Source organism: Ischnura elegans, chromosome X, assembly GCF_921293095.1.
Source record: "Ischnura elegans chromosome X, ioIscEleg1.1, whole genome shotgun sequence".
In the NCBI taxonomy this organism is placed as follows: Eukaryota; Metazoa; Arthropoda; class Insecta; order Odonata; family Coenagrionidae; genus Ischnura; species Ischnura elegans.
The window spans coordinates 57,133,197-57,152,543 of NC_060259.1; the positions used below are offsets into that span (position 1 = coordinate 57,133,197).

General features: G+C 36.8%; 1 protein-coding gene across 2 annotated transcripts in view; it reads right to left on the bottom strand.

Moving 5' to 3' along the window:
• Window positions 1-6,928: 6,928 nt before the first annotated feature.
• Window positions 6,929-19,347, bottom strand: part of LOC124170866 (APOBEC1 complementation factor-like) — a 36,706-nt gene continuing 24,287 nt past the window's right edge. Inside the window, exons 5-7 of one of the 2 annotated variants that reach the window (XM_046549879.1) lie at window positions 15,371-15,455; window positions 10,556-10,706; window positions 6,929-7,626 (exon numbers count right to left, since the gene is read on the bottom strand). In XM_046549879.1, coding sequence (XP_046405835.1) covers window positions 7,620-7,626; window positions 10,556-10,706; window positions 15,371-15,455 — 243 coding nt within the window. In that variant the 3' untranslated portion in view covers window positions 6,929-7,619. The remainder of the gene's footprint in view (window positions 7,627-10,555; window positions 10,707-15,370; window positions 15,456-19,347) is intronic. The other variant, XM_046549880.1, reaches the window with a different exon arrangement.

Sequence of the window (19,347 nt, forward strand, 5' to 3'; positions counted from 1 at the left end):
TTGCTTCAAAATTTCGAATGCATACATTCATAATCAAAACAACATTTATACTAAAATGTCAAGAATAACAATAGATAAAAACACATAGAGTAATATCTCTAACAAAAAGTTAAGGTAAGTGCGCTCCGGCACTTCTAATTTTACCATGACCACACTGATGTACATCATTAATTTGTAGTAGCTCTCCTACACAATATTAGCATAAAGCAATAATTTGTCGTTGTACATGTTTAAATATGGATACAATATAATAACATACCCAGACGGCACAGAACCCTCCGTATCTAATTCGTATGTACATAGTACCCATTGACTAAGGGGATACTGTGCCGCTCCGTCGCTTTTCGTCAATGGATACATACCATTCGCGGCCTGTCGACGAAGCGCGTACGCAGCATGTGAATGTCCGCTACTAAGCACGTACGATTGGATACATAGCGCGCAGGAACACGGCACTCAGGCTAATCTCAATCGATTAGGTCGAAATTAGTTATATCGTAACTCGCACGATCGAAAAATGTATCGAACGCAACACAATCGATAGCTACCGACCGTAGCGAGAACCTTGATACGAATGAATTGTAAGTTCTCAATAGGTAAATAACACCATATCATGAATTCTAATAACCATAAAAGACTCACGACCGACAAAGTTTTTGTCGGTTGTGAGTTTTTCATGGTAATTAGAATTCATGATATAGTATTATTTACCCATTGAGAATTTACAAAACTTACTCGGCCACTTAAATAACTCTGCGAAAAATGAGATTCTCACGGCTAATTCACGCACCACCAGCATCCAGCATTGTTAAGTGGCTCGTACTTACTTGGAAACCTTGAGATGTTAATGAGAGTAAATTCTTATTAATTTTGACACAAAATAAGACATCACATAGCCCACGAGCATTAAAAAGCTTACCCTAAAGCCTGACGAAATAAGATTTTTAAATAAAAATTGCCGATGAAACAGGATTGCTGACACATCTGCTATTAGTATGATCGAATTCATCAAAATGCAAGCAAAAAATAACGTATAGTTCAGTCTCAGCTACTAAAACTTACCCATATCAGGCGCTTAAGTATTTGAAAAATTATTTGGTATGAGTAAAAGTCCCTAGGTAACTGCAGTAAATGTATCAACCTATTAAAAATATGAAAGTCCTGCCAAATCACCAGCATAAACACTTGTAAAATAAAACATGTTATCTCTTAGATCACACCTCCGATTTTATACTTACTTTGCATGAAGTCACCACCGCAAGAAATTTTAAAGAGGCAGGAAAGAAAAAACCCACAGAAATACAATACATATATTATGTATATTCTATTGTCAACCACAATAATATTTCCAATTTTCTCTTCTATCCCACATCTAATTTAGCGAAACAATTACTCTTATTCTCTTTCGAATAGAAAATTATTTAAAAGAGGACTGGTCGATACATACAAACTATCGTCAATACTTTCTCCGATGAACGTCCACTATCACTGCACCAACTTGCACAAATCAAATCCACATCCACAAATATGTCACTTCTGCCACAATGTCTGTCTTCTTGGCGACAGGTAACAGTGAAGCAATGGTACCTTCCTCCAATCTGGGCACCTTCCATTCAGCAAGAATTTACTCCTCGTCTTCTCGTCCAAGGCCACAGATTACTTTCTGATATCACAATGGTGCAATGTGAAGCTCACACACCTAAAATTAATAAATAATAAAATACCATGTAACTTATTAGGTCAAATCATTTCCAATTTTTGGTATTTCTGCATGAGAAATCAAATTACTAGGCTCGTAAATATAGTAAATATTTGTATGCCTGATATTTTTATTGTTTTAAACTATAGCATAAGATAATTTGAAATGATGAAAGCCGACGTGTAATACACCATAGGGCAAGCTAAGAAGCAATATTCGATCCTATAAACTTAGCAGCTTATTCCTAGTTTCTCCTTTAACCACACGTTTACCGAATGAATTAATACAAAAAAGACAACTAAAATGCAAGAATTTTCAAAAGAATTGCTGCTACAATATTTTGAATCACCATTTTTAGTACTGAATAGTTCGGGATGTTGATAAATAATTACAGCGAGAAAGAGTACATACCTCACAGTTTTTCGTAGGGGTGAAATGTTTTCTTCTTATCGCCCAAATGCACTTCTTCTTCAACTCAGGATCTTTTGGAGAGCTAAAAACTTGAACCATATGTCCCGGAGTTTCCATTACATCCCGACAATACACACACGAAAGGCATTTCTAACAAAAATATCTCACAAACACGTTTCTGAAGCCCAGTGAATGAAATTAAAGAATAAGGGAAACTTCACCATTACCAGACACTCTATTCTTCACTAACTTAACCACAAAAATCCCTGAAATGTAGTGAGACGTGACGTAAACGACGCGATCTCCAACGGCTTGTGAAGGCATGTGATCTTTCTAGGAGGATAGGGCACGATGGCACCAGATGGCACCACCCGCGAAAGAAAATAGTCCCAGACCGAATACAGTTTTATCGATGAGATACAATTTTATCGATGCATATGAATTTGCCAGTCCTCTTGCATCTTTTTTCGTCATTAAAGGAAATAAAGAAACAAAACCTTCTAAGTAACTTCCTAAGCGCGATTTTTGTATCTTGATTGTCCACCCTCGTATTTAGGTACGAAAACTTCCTGTGCCGTCTGGGTAGGAGTTTCATTTTATATACTTTGACAAAATGTGTATGTTGTAATAGAGATTTCTCAGGTTCAATCACAGGTAAGATGCTCCACGTCACCTTCCAGCACTTTTATGAGCAACTCATCGATTGCCCTCAGGGATTCAGGAATCCAATGCCATCCTGATTCTCAAGATGCTGATATGACAACCACAGTAATCTGTATAAAAGTCTGGGGCACAATCAGAATGGCATTGGATTCCTGAATCCCTAATGACAATGGACGAATTGCACATAGAAATGCTGAAAGAGGATATGTAGCATACTACCCAGTTTGAAACCCAAGAATTATTAACAGCCATTAAACATACGGAAAAAACTAACAAGATTACTTGTAAGCATTACTTCAAATGTGCATCTATTGACCATCCAAATTAGTTCAACGTGGAAACTATGGAATTCTGTGCTTCTAATACAGCATGCACAGCAAAATATTAATTGAAATTGAGCTTCATTGGAAACCCTCAACAGATGAAAGTGAGCAAAATCTTGGAATGAAACATACACAGTAGCACTTTCACTATAATATTACATGTCAACAGTATGAGACACAAAAAGCAAAATTAAAAGCTGCCACTTTCACAAATATTATAAGGGATTCAAAGAAATCTAAAAACACTTTCACTTTGCAATAAAAGCATTGAACGTAAATACCAAATAAGTCATTGAATTGTGTTAATCTGCTCCGACTGATCCGATCTAAGAAAGCTGACGTCACATTTCATAAATGTTCCCGCTGATAGATGGCGTTGATCGCGGTGGCGGAGCGCAGATGGTTACACTGTTGGCCTGTAGGAAGCGTTCATTAGGTTACCGCAAAATTTGAATTGCGGCAGGGTTCTGTCATTGTGTTTCGGTGGCTTGAAGAACTGTCAATAAAGGCTTTTCGGTTCTGCTGCATTGAGCACATTATTCAGTTCCGAGATTTCAAGGTCATAGTCGTGACATCATCCGAAATGAGAGGAAGGGCAAGTGGAGTATCAATATATAGTTATTTCACTCAAACAGGAATGGGAAACAAAAATATATTGACTATACAACACCCATACTTAGGAGGTTATTACAACTTCACCTCCACCTAGCCATACTCTCACTCTGGGATTGAGAGTAAGTTGATCAAGCCATATTGACCATGGGTGACGTACTATTGAATAAAGAGAGCCACAGAAGAGTAAATTTAGCAAATTTAAGGTCCCAAAGTTGACTGTTCCAGAATTAGACCCCAAACGTTTGGTCATAACCCAATCCATCAGTCCTCCAAATGCCAACAGAATTGGTGATGAATGGAAAGGAGATATTCATTTCTAAAGTGTGAAATTGGCACACAAATTTCCCATCAAATTCCTTAAGTCCTTACTACATATTCAATGGTCCATCAGTAGTTCATCCTCTGGGGAGACAGTGGAGATTTTTTCTTCTATCAGGGATAAAAGTTGCTCTTTTATCATGGCTTCTTGATTTCAACCAGCTTTCACACCTCATGTGCCTGAACTATTTCTGTGGTAGTCTTCTTGAAACAATTCCATCTTTCCACTCCATTTTGGCAGACAATCATGCTATTTTCACTTTATCTTCATTGGCAGTGGAGGATGTTTTTTTCCACCCCTAGTGGTTTAGGCTCCATATATTTCCTATTTTTTGTCCTTCTAATCTAATTAATATTAATTCTCCTCTGACCTTTAGTCATACAAATCCTCGCCTGTATCATATATTCTAGGGGACTTACCAGCACTATTACTGCAGTGCCTTTCATGCTTACAGTCCTGTTTGTATGTACCATCCTCAACAAACGTGGCCACTGAGCTTCAGTCATTTTCTTCTAAGCTCTACTGAGGGTAGCCATGTTCCTAGGAGCTTCAGAGACATAAGTTATAATGAGAAGAATGACTCCCTTTTACACCTGACTGTATAGCTATGGCCATTTTAGGCCCTCAGGCTATTGAAAGGATCGTAACTAGGACATATTTGCACTCTTGTGAATGTGCAAACCCAACAGCCAGGATTGTTTCCTTAGAGCCTAGTAGCCCAATCATGATGCCCAGGTATGCAAACCCAATTGCAGATCCTTGTACAACAATTTGATTGGCAACCATTGAATAGTTTCCCAAGTGCGTAGTATTATCTTAGAATGAAAATGGATTTTATGTGGATTACGTATTTATACTACAGTTGGTACACATCTAAAAATTTTCATTGCCACAGAAAAAGTTAGCACAGAAAAACCACTGGAAATACCAAACTGGAAATTTGGGAGGCTGGTGGAAACACCTTCATGAAGGCCTTGTCTATGTCACAACAGTCAACTGAATTGGAAACAGCACATTCTTCAGGCGTCCTATGTTCACCCACTTAAAGCAAGATCCTTAATTAAGGATCATACGTCAGGTTTAAACGATGATTAGGCGACAGCATTTGAGCAGTAGCAGATACAAAAAAATCAAGGGGGGTGTGCAAAAGATATCTTGAGCTACATTTACTTTTATTGTAATGAAAAATATCAAGTCATATCCAAAGTTACAAAAGTTTCATTTAAACTAATTTTACACTTATACAAGAAAATGCTGTCTTATGATACAACAAAGTTGCAATAGGGTAGTTTCCTTCTTCAAAGAAAATGAAAGGCATTGATGGCGATTCGTTACTCACCATTAGTGTATTCATAATATAAAAATTATTTGGTTTTAGAAATCCCAGTTTAGGCAAATGGCAATGGTCAATTTTCAAAAAGGCCAGATTGGCACCCATGTGATGCCACTCCACGTGACAACGCAGGGACCTAGTTCCTATATGAGTAGATAGGAGTTTTACATAATCTGAGATTACCAAATGCATGCATGAGTCACAGAGCTCAGGGAAACATGTCACCTATTAAAACTGGCAATGGTCGGAAAGTTTTCTTCATTTGACAAGGTATTAATAATCCATAATTACGCCACGCGCTACCTGCTAGCAGGGTACTCTGCTACCTGCTAGCAGCCTGCACCTAGTGGTGCACATGTCCTCGCCCCAAGGTCACCTCACTTTGCGGCAGTGGGAAACAGAATGACGTCACACGGGCTTTTCCCGGCATTCATACTTAGCCGTCGTGATTTCGCGCACTTGAATTTTTCACATTTCATTCAATCGCGAAAAATAGATATCGTCATTTAAAAATCTAAAAGTGTGAAATGCGTACTCCAGGCGTAGTAATCTTTCGATTGAGTCAATGAAATAATAAAAGGAAACCACCCTATTGTGGTGCTGCAATGTTGGCAATGTGACCAGTCCTGCATGGGGGGGCGTGCACCCCCTATATGTATCCGCCACAGCATGGGACATTTCAGTATAACTCTTTTTTTGAACTACCAACTTCAGAGGCTTATCAATATGTCCTAATGTTACGACATTTGAAACCCAAACAGGTAATCAAAAGAGACAGGAAGTCCATTCAGGATAATTCTATGAACACATCGTATTTTTTTCTCACGCAGTGCACATGAGAAAAGAGGAATAAAGGAAAGGGAGAGTACGGGAGTAGTTGGTAAGACTGGATATGGAAGTAATAGATATGCAATCCAACTAACAAATAATGCCGTGATGGATAATCAAAGCTCCACTTAAGTTTTACTTCAACAATCAAAATTTATACTCAATGTACTACATGCCTGAGCAAGAAAATAAAATAAGTTTAATTTGACAAAAGAATTTATTAACATTTTCGCAAATCTGACATGCTGTGCTAATAAAATAGTAAGTAAACAAAAAAATTCTTAGCTCACATTCAGTGGAAACGAAAAGACAATATACCAGCCTTTAAGTAAATCACACTTCACTATAGATAAGCATTAAATGTTCATTTTTAAAAACATGTTCTCATGGAATTTCTATGATATTAGTTTTCAAACATCGGCTATATCCTACATTACCTATAGGTAAAAATTTAATTCAGTATAAAATGAATACCATTAATATAGCTAGAATAGAATAAAAGCCATACTAATACCAGTCTTCATTGCTTGACCTTTTGAAAATTTTTTATTAGGAAATAATTCCATGAGGCATAATAAATATTCATCCAGACCATAAACATTCAACAGTAAAAAAACTTAATGGTAACTAATTTGCCGCATTATTGCCTTACCATATAATTAGTTCAAATATAAAACTTCTGATATATTTTCAACATGCACTTAAAATGAGTTTCAACAAAAATTAAGACTGACTCATTCAAAATGGATCAATATCCACAGTAAGCATTCGACTTAAACCAATTTGAAAACTTGAATATGACAGCTCAACCAAATATGTTGCTCAGCAGGGAAATAGAGAACACAATGCTTTATTCCATGCAAGTGAGAGTGGAATAGATTACGAAACAAAAAATACCTCACGCTATGCATGTAGCAGATGGGTAGTGAGACATTCAACAATTAAAATAAAAATATACTTCAGGACAATCACAAATTAAAAGAATCTTTATCTGATCACTTGCTGCAATATAATGATAATGCAATTACTATTATCATGCACCTCAGATAAAGGGCCAAGATTCAACCTCATGACTGGCTCCAATGCAGTATTTTAAAACATTCAAAACAAAAATAAAATATACAGCAAGATACAGTAGTGGGAATAAAATTTAAATAATTTAAACAATGCTGACCAGATAAATGAATACAGCAATCATTGGAGACCACCCGAAATAAAATATTACATCACTTTCTGTTGTTTTTATATAAATAAAACCAAATGAAAAAGGGAACACATGAAATTCTTTGGATATAATTCTAAGTAACAAAAAAGTCCATATAATCGATGGAGTAATAAAAAAAGGTATGCTGACATGCAAATGAGTTTTACAGTGGGGAAGTAAATGAAGACAGCGAGGAATGGTAGCTCATGTCTGATGATCCAGATCTAAGCACTGAAAATATATAAAAAATATTCTGAAATAAGAAAAATTATACGTATGATAGAAATAAATTTGTTCATTCATACTTCAACATATGTATTAGTATGTCGTGCAAGAACAAGGGATGAGACAGTTCCTTTTTTTCCAGTTTGGTTCTTTGCTTCCGTTCCCAGTTCCAGTTCTTAATTAAGCACTTATATATAAGATCAATTTTCAACTGCTAAAAACATTATTTTGACTGAATGTTAAGCTTATCGAAGAAATAATTAATGCCATTCAATAGATAATGTTCATCTTATCTACAATAATATCAATTTCGTCCGAGTTACCTCTAATCTGCAAAATAATTATACCAAAGATACCAGTCCTAAGCACTATTTTTCGGTTCATGTTCCACACTGGGATGATTTTTCCACTAATTAGATGATGCCAGCTTGATAAATGAATTAAAAATGCTATTGAAATGATTAGAGCTAATTAAATGAAATTGATGCCATTGCAGACAAGATTAATATCCAGGTAATCAATTTGTCTTAAGCAATTGTTCATTTAGCATATCGAAGTGCTCATTTCGACTAACTAGTCGAAAATTTAATGAACTGAGGTTTTTAAAAGTCATGGCTTTGAAGCAATTTCTCAACTAAAATGAATAAACAGGGTTTAAACTTGTTTTTGCACTAATTATTTCGGTGTCGATTCTTTTGGGTGCTGGTTCCAGTTATCACCTCAAGAACTGGTGGAACCAAGAACTGAAGAACCAAACAGACCCATCCCCATTATGAGCCATGTAATGCAGACAAATCCATACAAAAATTTCCATAGTTTTTCTCATAAAAAATAAATATGAAAAGGATATTTGACTATCATTCATTTTTGGCATTCTTTAACTTAAAAAATCCTGTCTTTCCCTCGCTCAAATCAATCACTTCACTTCAAAATCATGCGTTAAGAGCAAGGACCCAGAAGTTCAGAGGAATCTAATTTAATCCATCAATGAAAAATTTGATCAAATTGATTGATTAGAGATTTAGGCAGTTTCTTAACATTAGCGGTGGATAACTCACCATACAATTAGATAAAATACTTTAGATTGGGATGGGAATTAATGATGAAAGAATAATACATTTTAAAAATCTACTCAAAAAATGACAGTTTAGATATATTAAAATGAAGAAAATGAAAACTTCTTGAACTTGAATTAAATGAAATAAGGATAAAAATTTGGTATAAAGATTGCAATTGAATTATGTTTGTTCAATGAATTCTCGATATGACCCATCATTTTGGTTATTTCTTTTTCCTTCCACAGGCATGCAAATGCAAATACCAGAAGTCAATCACTGCATGCTATTAAATATGCACTTCAATGTTGCCACTTAATGAAAATCTTAAATGCTGGAAAAACAATGTACCAAATGACAATAAAGAAGACAATGTGGTATGAAAATGATGTCTTCAGCCATACCCTTGAAAAAAAAATTATGTGATCCCTGTACTTGTACAATCGGATTAAAAAGTATTACAATGGATGAAGCAGCGCCACTTTCGTTGCAGTTTGGAAATTGAGTTTCAGTATTTTCTATTGTAGCAGTGGGAGGGAATTTAGAACAACATTCCCACCTCCCACAGTATTTTTATCCAACATCATTAAAGGGAAATGTATGCAGGATATGTGCAATGTTTAATACCACATAATTTGTGCAGCTCATGCTAGCTAATAAATCCACTTACTTCAATTTACTTTCTCTCAATAATTGGCCGATCCGTCAAAGTATATTTTCTTACCATCAACGCTAAATTTTTTCCATTAGAGATAGCAAACATAATATACATATGAAATATCCACCGCAATATCACAAAAAAATGTTTTAAGGCAGCAGTAGTTAAGATACGTTAAAGAGGATGAGAAAAATATGCTTCTGCCTTAATATATCTCTGAAAAAAATGATTAGGGAGAGTTTCAAACCACCGTATTCGTACTGCTACCGTCGAGAATCCACTTCTTTACCACTATGCCATCTCGCTCATTCATTCCAATGGTGATTCATTACGAGCTTTCCTGAGTCATGCAAGGGAACAAACCAGTCCTGTTGTGTCCCTAAATCAAACTGAATTTTAACGCACAGTGACTTTATTTCTAGTGATATTGCGGCAAATATTTTGTGTGTATGTTATGTTTGCTATCTCTCATGGAAACAATTTAGAGTTAATTGTAAGAAAATATAATTTGATGGATTGGCCAATTAATGAGAGAAAGTAAATTGAAGTTCTAAAGGAGGATTTATTATCTAGCATGAGCTGCACAATTTAAGTGGTATTTAACATTGCACTTATCCCGCATACATTTCCCTTTAATGATGTTGTAATAAAAATACTGCGGGAAGTGGGAATGTTGTTCTAATTTCCCTCCAACTGGTACAATAAAAAAAATTCACTAACTCTTACTTTACTTGGTGGTATTCCATTATAATTTTAAAAATAAGTGGTATAAGTAATTGTCTGATATCCAGGAAACTTACAATAGAAAAATACCAAAACTCAAATTTCCAAACTGCAACGAAAGTGGCACGCTTCATTCGTTGCAATACTTTTGAATCTGATTGTACATGAAAAACATGTAACTAATGCTCTATTACACATCTTTCCAACTCCAGCATTCTTACTCAGTCAACTTCTCTTTCCTGCCAAGTTAATTTAAAAAATGCTTATTTTACTATTTTTAAGCCAATATATTCTCAAAATTGGCACCACTGCCAATTAATTTTAGCTTAAGGTTGAGTCAAATTCATGATAAGGGGCCATTGTAAAATGAATTTTATTTCATAATTGTAAACCCATTTTTTTGACCATTTTGCAAAAGAAATTCTGGATATTTCTACAATGAAAACAAGAGATAAAATGGTAAACTGGGATGGACAAATGGGCCATGATATTTACTGACCAGCAATCTTTGGGAACAAAGACAAAAAATGGAGAAAGAGGAGGAAGAATGTGTGAGACAGCAAGCCCCGGAGGTATTCCGCTGGAGGTAAGTGAAGTTGGAGCCATCAAAAACTGCTGGCAGAGAGCTGGCACTTCCTGTTCTGTTTTGTCTGAGAGAAAATATCAATGATATATTACATAAATTCTCCGTAAATTGGTGTCAATCTGCTCCTTAATGAAGCTATTGACAGACTAGATGCATGAATTATTGAATCTACAATGAAAGATCCCTGACTTAGGAAAAAAAGCTGATACAAGCAATCTTTGATGGCTAATTTTCAAATCACTTTGCATAGAATCCAACTTGTATTAGCTTGGTTATGACTCACAAACGCAAAATACTTACTGTAGTATGCATGACTAGTTACATGCATATAGGAACTACAAGGTGAAACAATCAAATTCCAAATATTTGCCAGCAAGCACAATTGTATAGCAATATGTACTGTGCATGTGCAGGCAAGAAAATAGCAATACCTTATACTAGTAGAAAACTTTTTGGGTTATGTAGCAGCATCATGTCTGAGTGGCACTGTTTTCCAAGTACTGGTCGCTTTATCTAGAAAATCTGGTAAGGTAGGAAATTCTTTCATATACAAGCTGTAACCGATGCCGTTTGGCACATTTCATGGGTAATTTTAAATTGGCGTTCACAAGGGAAGGAAGACTGACACAATATTGTTTGTGAATGTGAGTGAGTGCATAGTCCCCCCCCCCCAAATTGTGAAGATTTACGAAGAGATCCCCTTTTCCCCCCATTCAAGATGAGTTTGCCCTCCCATTTTCCCCGTGAATGTGTGAATAATTTTACTATTTAGAAGAGGATTAGTATTGGCGTTTTCATTTCACTTGCTTTGTATTCACGCCAAATATTCACAAAAAGCGAAGACTCTTGTTTAATTTTTTTTTGTTTCATTATTGTTTTTTTGTTCTGGGAAGATCTGATTAATTTTGTATTTTTTATTTTTAATCGACCAGTATAAGAGTTCTTTAAATCAGAGATAAACGGTTAATTTCATGTGTTTCAGTGCATTATTCCTTCTTGATTTTTGCATTAAATGATTTGTTGAATTCGTAACTTGTGTAGCAAGCCTTTGTTCTTTCGTGCATGCCAGCAATCAGCAAAGAAACCCATACCACACCCACTTTCCCCTTTCTTTCCCCGTCTTTCTTTTCTTCCCCCTACCTTCCCTTTCTCCCAACCCATGACCCGTCCATCTCGGACGAACCCTCCCACCGTCCCACGAACCCCAACATGCTACATACAATTGGTGCCCAATGCGAACTGTGTTACAATATATAGGCATCTGTGTCAGGGGGTAGAGGGGTAGGAGCGGAAAGTGGGAGGAGTCAGTTTTTAGGTGTTTTTCATAATTGAATAAAATCTGTTATCTTAGTCATAATGTTATCTTAGTCATAATACTTACAAACATAATTTATTGCTTTAATAGCTGTACCAGGATCTTTACCAACAATTTCCAGTTTTAAATGGCTGTAACGTCAAAAAGCAATCAAGAAGGACAAAATGTGACTGTGGACCATCAGGAATAAACAAAATTTTCATTATGTATTATCACTGTCATAGAAAATTCATACATATCAATTCATAAATATATATTTATATATAATAGCTAAGACACTGGCACTAAATAAAAAAACATGTAGAAGAAACACACGGGAAAAATAGTTTCTGGAGCTTTCAAAGCTATTTGCCTCTTTCTCGACATTTGTATGGCTCTGCATACAGCTAACTCCAGAATATCCAGGCTAATGATGGGGAGAGGCAGCACGAATACCGTATATCTCCGAATATAGTCCCCCCTTTTTTTCCAAAAATGGCCGCGGAAAAGTAAGGGGGGGGGGACTATAATCGAGTGTAATCCAGTTTAGCATACTAAAGGTGACCATAAAGTAATAAATAACGGCATAATGGCTAATGTTCTCGTAGTCTTTCTATTTGAGTATATTTATGAGGATTATAATCGGAGATGTTAGTAAATACTGCCACGTTTTACCGGAAATTAAGACAATTTTTACCACAAATGTTGAACAGATACGATTATTCCGATTCAAATAGCATATCGAATATGCGTTTTCACGGAATCCATCGGGTAGCCGCAAATTTTTCTTGGAAAAGTATTGTTAGAATAATTCAATCGACACTGATCACTTAATGACGCAAAACAGTAAATAATTAAAATGAAAACTAAACACACACTATCTTTACATTAATCGAACACTAGAATTGAATCAATAGTATATGTACCTGTCGCTCATTTAATAACTACACGATTTAAATAATTGCGAAAAATAAACAGATAAAGTGAACCTTTCGTGACGATTTAGCATTTCATTGCGTCCGTAGCTACTATACGTCCATGTGCCCGTGCGGTTCGTGTTTACAACCACTGCCTTTACCGCCTTCGCAGGACAAGAATGCGCAATAGGTGATGCATTTGTTTCTGAAAAGGCGCAATAATCGACGACTTTAAACCAGAAGCGCCGGCATTACTGCATTTGATCGAAATACAGCGACTCAGCATCGAAAGTGTAATCAATTTATTGAGGAATATCTTCAATAGGGTGGTTTCCTTCACTAAAGAAAACGAAAGGCATTGATTGCGATTCGTTACCCACCATTAGTGTATTCATAATATACAAATTATTTTGTTTTAGAAATACCGGGTTAGACGAATGGCAATGGTCCATTTTTATCCTCATTTGAAAAGGGCCAGATTGGCGCCCATGCGATGCCACTCCACGTGACGTCACAGGGACCTAGTTTCTATACGAGAAGATAGGAGTTATACGTCGTCTGAGGTTACCATTGCATGCATGAGGCGCAGAGCTCAGGGAAACATGTCTTAACAATCACTTATTAAAACTGGCTAAGGTCGGAAAGTTTTCCTCGCTTGATTAGTTATTAATAATCCTTATTTAAGCCAAGCGCTACCAGACAGCAGGGTACTAGGCTAGCCGCTAGCAGCCTGCGTCGTATCAGCGTTAAGCCTCGCCTCAAGGTCACCTCGCAGGGCGGGAGGGGGAACCAGAAATACGTCACGCGGAGAGACTTCCCGACATTCATACTTAAGTGTCGCGTTTTCGCGCGCTTGAAAATTTTCACTTTTCATTTAATCGGGAAAAATAGATATCATCATTTAAAAATCTAAAAGCGTGAAATACATACTCCAGGAGTAATAATCTTTCGATTTAGGGAATAAAAAAATAATAGGAAACCACCCTATTCGTCAGGGTAAATAGGATCGATAAATTACGTCGCATAACGTTTCGCAATTATTTCCGCGATATTTTCTTTGTTAAAAATAATTTTACGTTCAACAGTGAGGTGATGGATCAAGTAGAAAGATGAGGATCAATCCTGCCGCAGATTAGAGGCCTTCAAAGACGGAGTTTCGATGCCAATTTAAAAATAGCCGTTGCAGAATACGCCGTAAATCATAGTATTTACAGCGCTTGCAAAGCGCTAATACATCGCGGAAGTCATTTCGGGGGTCTCGATGCGGCAGATTCAAAGAATTAGAGGAAAATATCGTTGAATTTGTGCGCAAATGCAGAGCAGAAGCTCTTTGTGTAACTTATGCAATGATTCGCGACGAGGCATTGAAAATTGATATAATTTTTTTTCAGTTTTAATGTTTGTTGGAAAAAGTTTATTTCTTAATTTTATTACTTTGATATTTGTAAGTCCTGTAGTTTAATTGTTTTGCTTAGCAGGCATTTGATAGCAATATTTTTATAATATTTATAATTTATTTAACACAATTTTATTTGGATTTCCTAAATTCTTCAGGTCACTTGGATTTGTGATGACTTGATGGGTGTGTTACACTGGATCTAAGGAAGTTTCAGGGCCAAATGCAATACTGTTTATGGGCTTTAAGTTAAAGCTTATATATTGACATCGTCTGTAGTCATTTGGGAATCAAAAATATTAATAATTTGAGAAGGTTTAAAAAATACAATAGCCTTGGATACTTTAAAAAATTTCTCATTTCTTCATTACATCTGGTTTAGGAACTATAAATTACTGATACATGCAATGGATCACAACATGTTTTAGGTATAGTTAGTTTGTTGTGATGGAAAATATGTGAACAGATTTGTTCTTAATCTTCACAGAAAATAATAGTTTTTATCGAATCTAGAATCTTAACTTGCTAACCACAGAAAAATTGCCTTCCTTTACATTTTAAAATTTTTCCCAAAACTGAGGTCTCAAAATTGGGGGGGGGGGGGGACTATATTCGGGGGGGGACTATATTCGGAGATATACGGTAATCGGAAAACATGAATAATCCAAATGTTCTCTAGATATTTTTACAATTTATGTAAATCAAACAATGTATTATTATTTCCGCACATTGTTCGTTATTTTTGTTTCGCACTCATATTCCTACTGCACCACATAATACCTGATTCATGAAAACCATGCATCCATGGCTGCGAGCAGTGGTGGATCCAGGATAAGGACTAGTGGGGGAGTTTAAAATTCCAGCAGTAGTGAGGGTTGGAAAAAATTACCATTCTATCTAGTGTAAATTGGATACCCAATGGGGGGGCTAAGAGGGCTATAGCCCCCCCATAGATCCACCACTGACTGAGCAAGTTTCACGGCCCTAGTCTAACATCGCTAGCATGGCATTAACTGCAGGGATGTACTCGAATGATTACAATATATATGCACAATTATATTCAACACTAAAACTATGCTGTCAAAAAAATTATATGCAATTAAAAATTATAAAATTATTACCTGAGTTTGGAATGCAGCACTGCATGTAGTTTTCAGATCTCTCTCCAGCAATAGATCCATTTACAGGGTAATATGAGACATCAGCCTAAAAAATATACATAAGCTAGGTAAGAAATATGAAGCTCCCATTACTCAACAGAAATTTAACAGCATGCTTTGAATGGAACAAAAAAATTTAAAGAGACAGTTTGCATTGTAAGGAAATACTATTTCAACTTCACTTCAACCACACGACCTCTGTCTTGAGCTACCTCCTTATTACAAAATGACTAAGTCATTTTAATGACATGCGGAGGTAAACTAGATGGAACAATTGTTATTTGCTGCAAGTAGTGCAGCACATGAAGAATTGACTGAAGCAGAGGAGCTAAATATAGATGCATCAAAAATAGGGATGGTTCCGTTCTTTGATTCTTGGTTCCATCGTTTCTTGAGGATAGAGCCACGACCTGAACCATGTGCCAAGAGTGATGCCTTGCCCTTGTGGTAGCAGCAAAAATTCATGAATGACAGCGGGATTATTTCAGTGGTGGTTGGCAGGAGTTGATGCACTCATGGGGGAAAAAAGATTTCTTCCTCGATCGTTGCAAGGCCCCCAATATAGGTATGGTATGGTACCTATTTGGAGGAGGCGACCGACAGCTGAGGTCATTTGCGCCATGAGGGAAGGGGTAGGTAAGGAAGGGTGGAGAGAAACCTGGCGTCGGCATTAGCCTGCTCTTAACGAAAGGCGCCAAGGGGACCACAGCTTAACGTCCCATCCGACAGACGGAGTGTTGCGCTTGAAATGTCCTCCACACAACACTCAAGCAGGGATCGGGCAGTCTCGGAAAATTCTCTGCCGCTGCCGGGATTTGAACCCGAGCCCGCCGGGTGGGAAGCCAACACTCTAGCAACCACACCAACCCGATCCCCCCCAATATAGGGCTTGTGAAATGTGTGCGTTATTTTCTTCCCCCTTAACTGCACCAGCAAAGTTGCAACCTTCCTACCCTCTCGACCAAGGGATCATTTTTGTGACAAAGCCGCATTACCGTTGCATTTTAGTGGAGTTTTTGGTTTGCCAAATGGACGTAGGGGATCGGCGAAATTTGAAATGGACCATTCTGCAGGTGATGCAGAGGCTTCGCTAAGCTTGGAAGTGTGTCTCACCATATATAATTATTTTGAAAAAGCCGGGTATGCAGTCAACAGTGAAATCTGTGACCACATGTTGGAGCGTAATGGCATCCATGAATTCTGGCATGGTTTCTCAAACGGCATGAATATTGAAGGGTCGTTTGATGAGTTCACCAGAGTAGACTCAAATTTAATTATCTGCAAAGCAAGCGAACATAGGATTGCAGAAATAATTTCTTGGAAACTCATTTTTCAAATGTTGAGAATAAATGGATCGCCTCGCGCTCATCACAATGCTGTGCGCATTTTTGAAAATCGATTAAAAAGCATGTGAAGTGATAGAATAATACGAACCGGGGCTTCCTAAATGTGGTCTATTGCCCATGATTTTCATTGTACTTGAAGGAAGCAGCATTGGTATTGAAGTATGCGAAGGTGGAATGAAGATAACGCATGCAGAATTGCTTCATTTTTCGTGCAACGTGCGAATCACCTCCGGGGAATGAACTCCCAATCAACAGAACGGCAAAATTTTGGCCCCTTGAGTTTTGTTTAACACACTCAAGCCGACGGATGCAAATGCGCATTCAGAGTGTTTTGCCAGGATGCCCATGGATGCGAATTCGCGTCCCCTAACGATTCCGTTTCGTCACCATCCGCTACGACTGGGTTTTATTGTGTACGTTCTCTTTCGACGCCAGTTTCTCAGTACCACTTGTGCCTTCGTGTCGGTGAGAACAGTTTTCAAGGAATACATTCATTCAGGTCATTAGTGCATCTTATGGTCTCCACTCCCATCCACCGCTGTAAAAGTGTGGAACATTGCTGGTGGAATTAAGAAACTCTAGCATTTTCACAGTAAATTCATTCGTATATACCTTATCACGAGAAGTAGATTGTGAGAGTAAACAATACTAATCTTGTGAATCATTATCTTTTTACTAAACATGTGAAATAGATTCGGACAAAAACAGAACGACAGAATTAAATATTTTAGATCAAACATACTAGAAAACGTGAAAAATTACGATAACCAAAATGCAAGAAAAAGACTCAGATGTTCGATTATACAGTATTTAAAAGCTAAAAATCATCAATTCTTAGGATGTAATGCAGGATTGCATAATCTCCGTACCTAGCCATAAAACTGGATGACACGAATGCTCATCCTAATTAATTAATGGGTTTTTAATTTGGATAGAGTAAAATTCAATAAACTCCATGAAATATTAGCAAAACATCGAATAAATTTTGCAAAAAAAATCATCCGTCTTTTTAAAAAATACTTCGGGTGTAATGTGTTAAGAGATATTTCAGTGTACTTCAATATCCACGCAACATCATATAATAAGCATCATTCCTGTGGAATCACAGTGACCCACTCTTTACCAATCGTTAATTGGCTCAATGAAAAGTCCTCTTCTGATGAACATTCACCTTTCAGAGATACGAATACATATTCGAAAAATTAAAGCGTGCCCAAAATTTAAAACTTGGCGCCAATGGAGTTGGGCGATGCAACGCGGTGTGACGTAGAGGAACTTGCCCATACAGCGCAAGGAGAATTTTATTCGTGTATACTAAGTCGAAATTTGGTGTAAGGAATAAGTGGAGAATTCTCCCATTTTTGCACGTGTACTTGCTACAGAAATTTGGTCCATCTCCCTTTACCCTTATATGCAAAAAATATGAAGCAAAATTTGGTAATGCATCTGCTGTGGTCAGCAGTTATCAGAATATGTATGATGAAATTTTCAAGATAGATGATTCAATTAAGTTGTCTACCTTAATGCCAGCAAAAATTTTTCAACAAAATCTGGTTAAAATCATTTTATGAATCATCATGCAACATATATTATACAGGTGTATATTTTATTAGGACTATATATAAGTTCCTGTCGAGATATGAACAAATTAATCATAAATTGCAACTAAAATGATGCTATATACAAGAATTGCCATGAGAAAAAAATCCCCTGGACTGGGAATCGAACCATGGACCTTTGGCTTTCCGGGCCAATAAGCAGACCACTACGCTATCCAAGTTCTTTCATTCCCATGGCAATTATGCTGAGGCTCATGGATCACTGCCATTTTCAGGTAGTCAACTATACTATTTCAAGAAGCCCTATCCCTGGTGGAGAATGGAATAACTACAACGATCCCCTAATTGGGTTCCTAGTGCATAATGTGTATTATCCAGTTTTTAGTGGACATAAGACCATTTATACACCAGCTTTATTCCGTTTTTACTTGGGTAATAACGGTTTTCACACAAGATAAAACACGTGTAATACACAACCTATATGCCAGTTTGCGACCGTTTGTGCTGCATTGGTTGCACTTTGGGCACAGTCTAAACAAAGTATCAATTCATCTGCTGTGAAGCCAGGAACTGTTCAGCATTTCACCCATTATTCCATCCAGTATACAGCAAATTTTTTATGCTCCAGCCACATTGAGTGTGCAGCTAGATCAGTTCGTCACAATTGAGAGTTAACGCAGAACTGAAATGTTGCGTTCTGCAGGATAACCACACTTTTCGATGCCTAGCATAGGTTTAATTAACTTATGAACAAGGCCTCGGAACACATCTTGTTCGTATCTCAAGGATTTAATGTATTTGTTCATAATTTAATTACGTATATCATTCGCAAGACTCCAAGACTCTTTTGTAGCATGACTATAAGTAAGGGACAAGAAGAGGATAAGTATCTGAAGAGACAAGGAATTTTGACAAGGTATGTTTTTTGCGACGGTTCCGAAAAGAAATGCTCTTACGAAGTTCATTTATACGAACCTCCAGTTTTTTGATCCTGTGAACTTCGTATCAACAATACTTAACTTCATACATATAT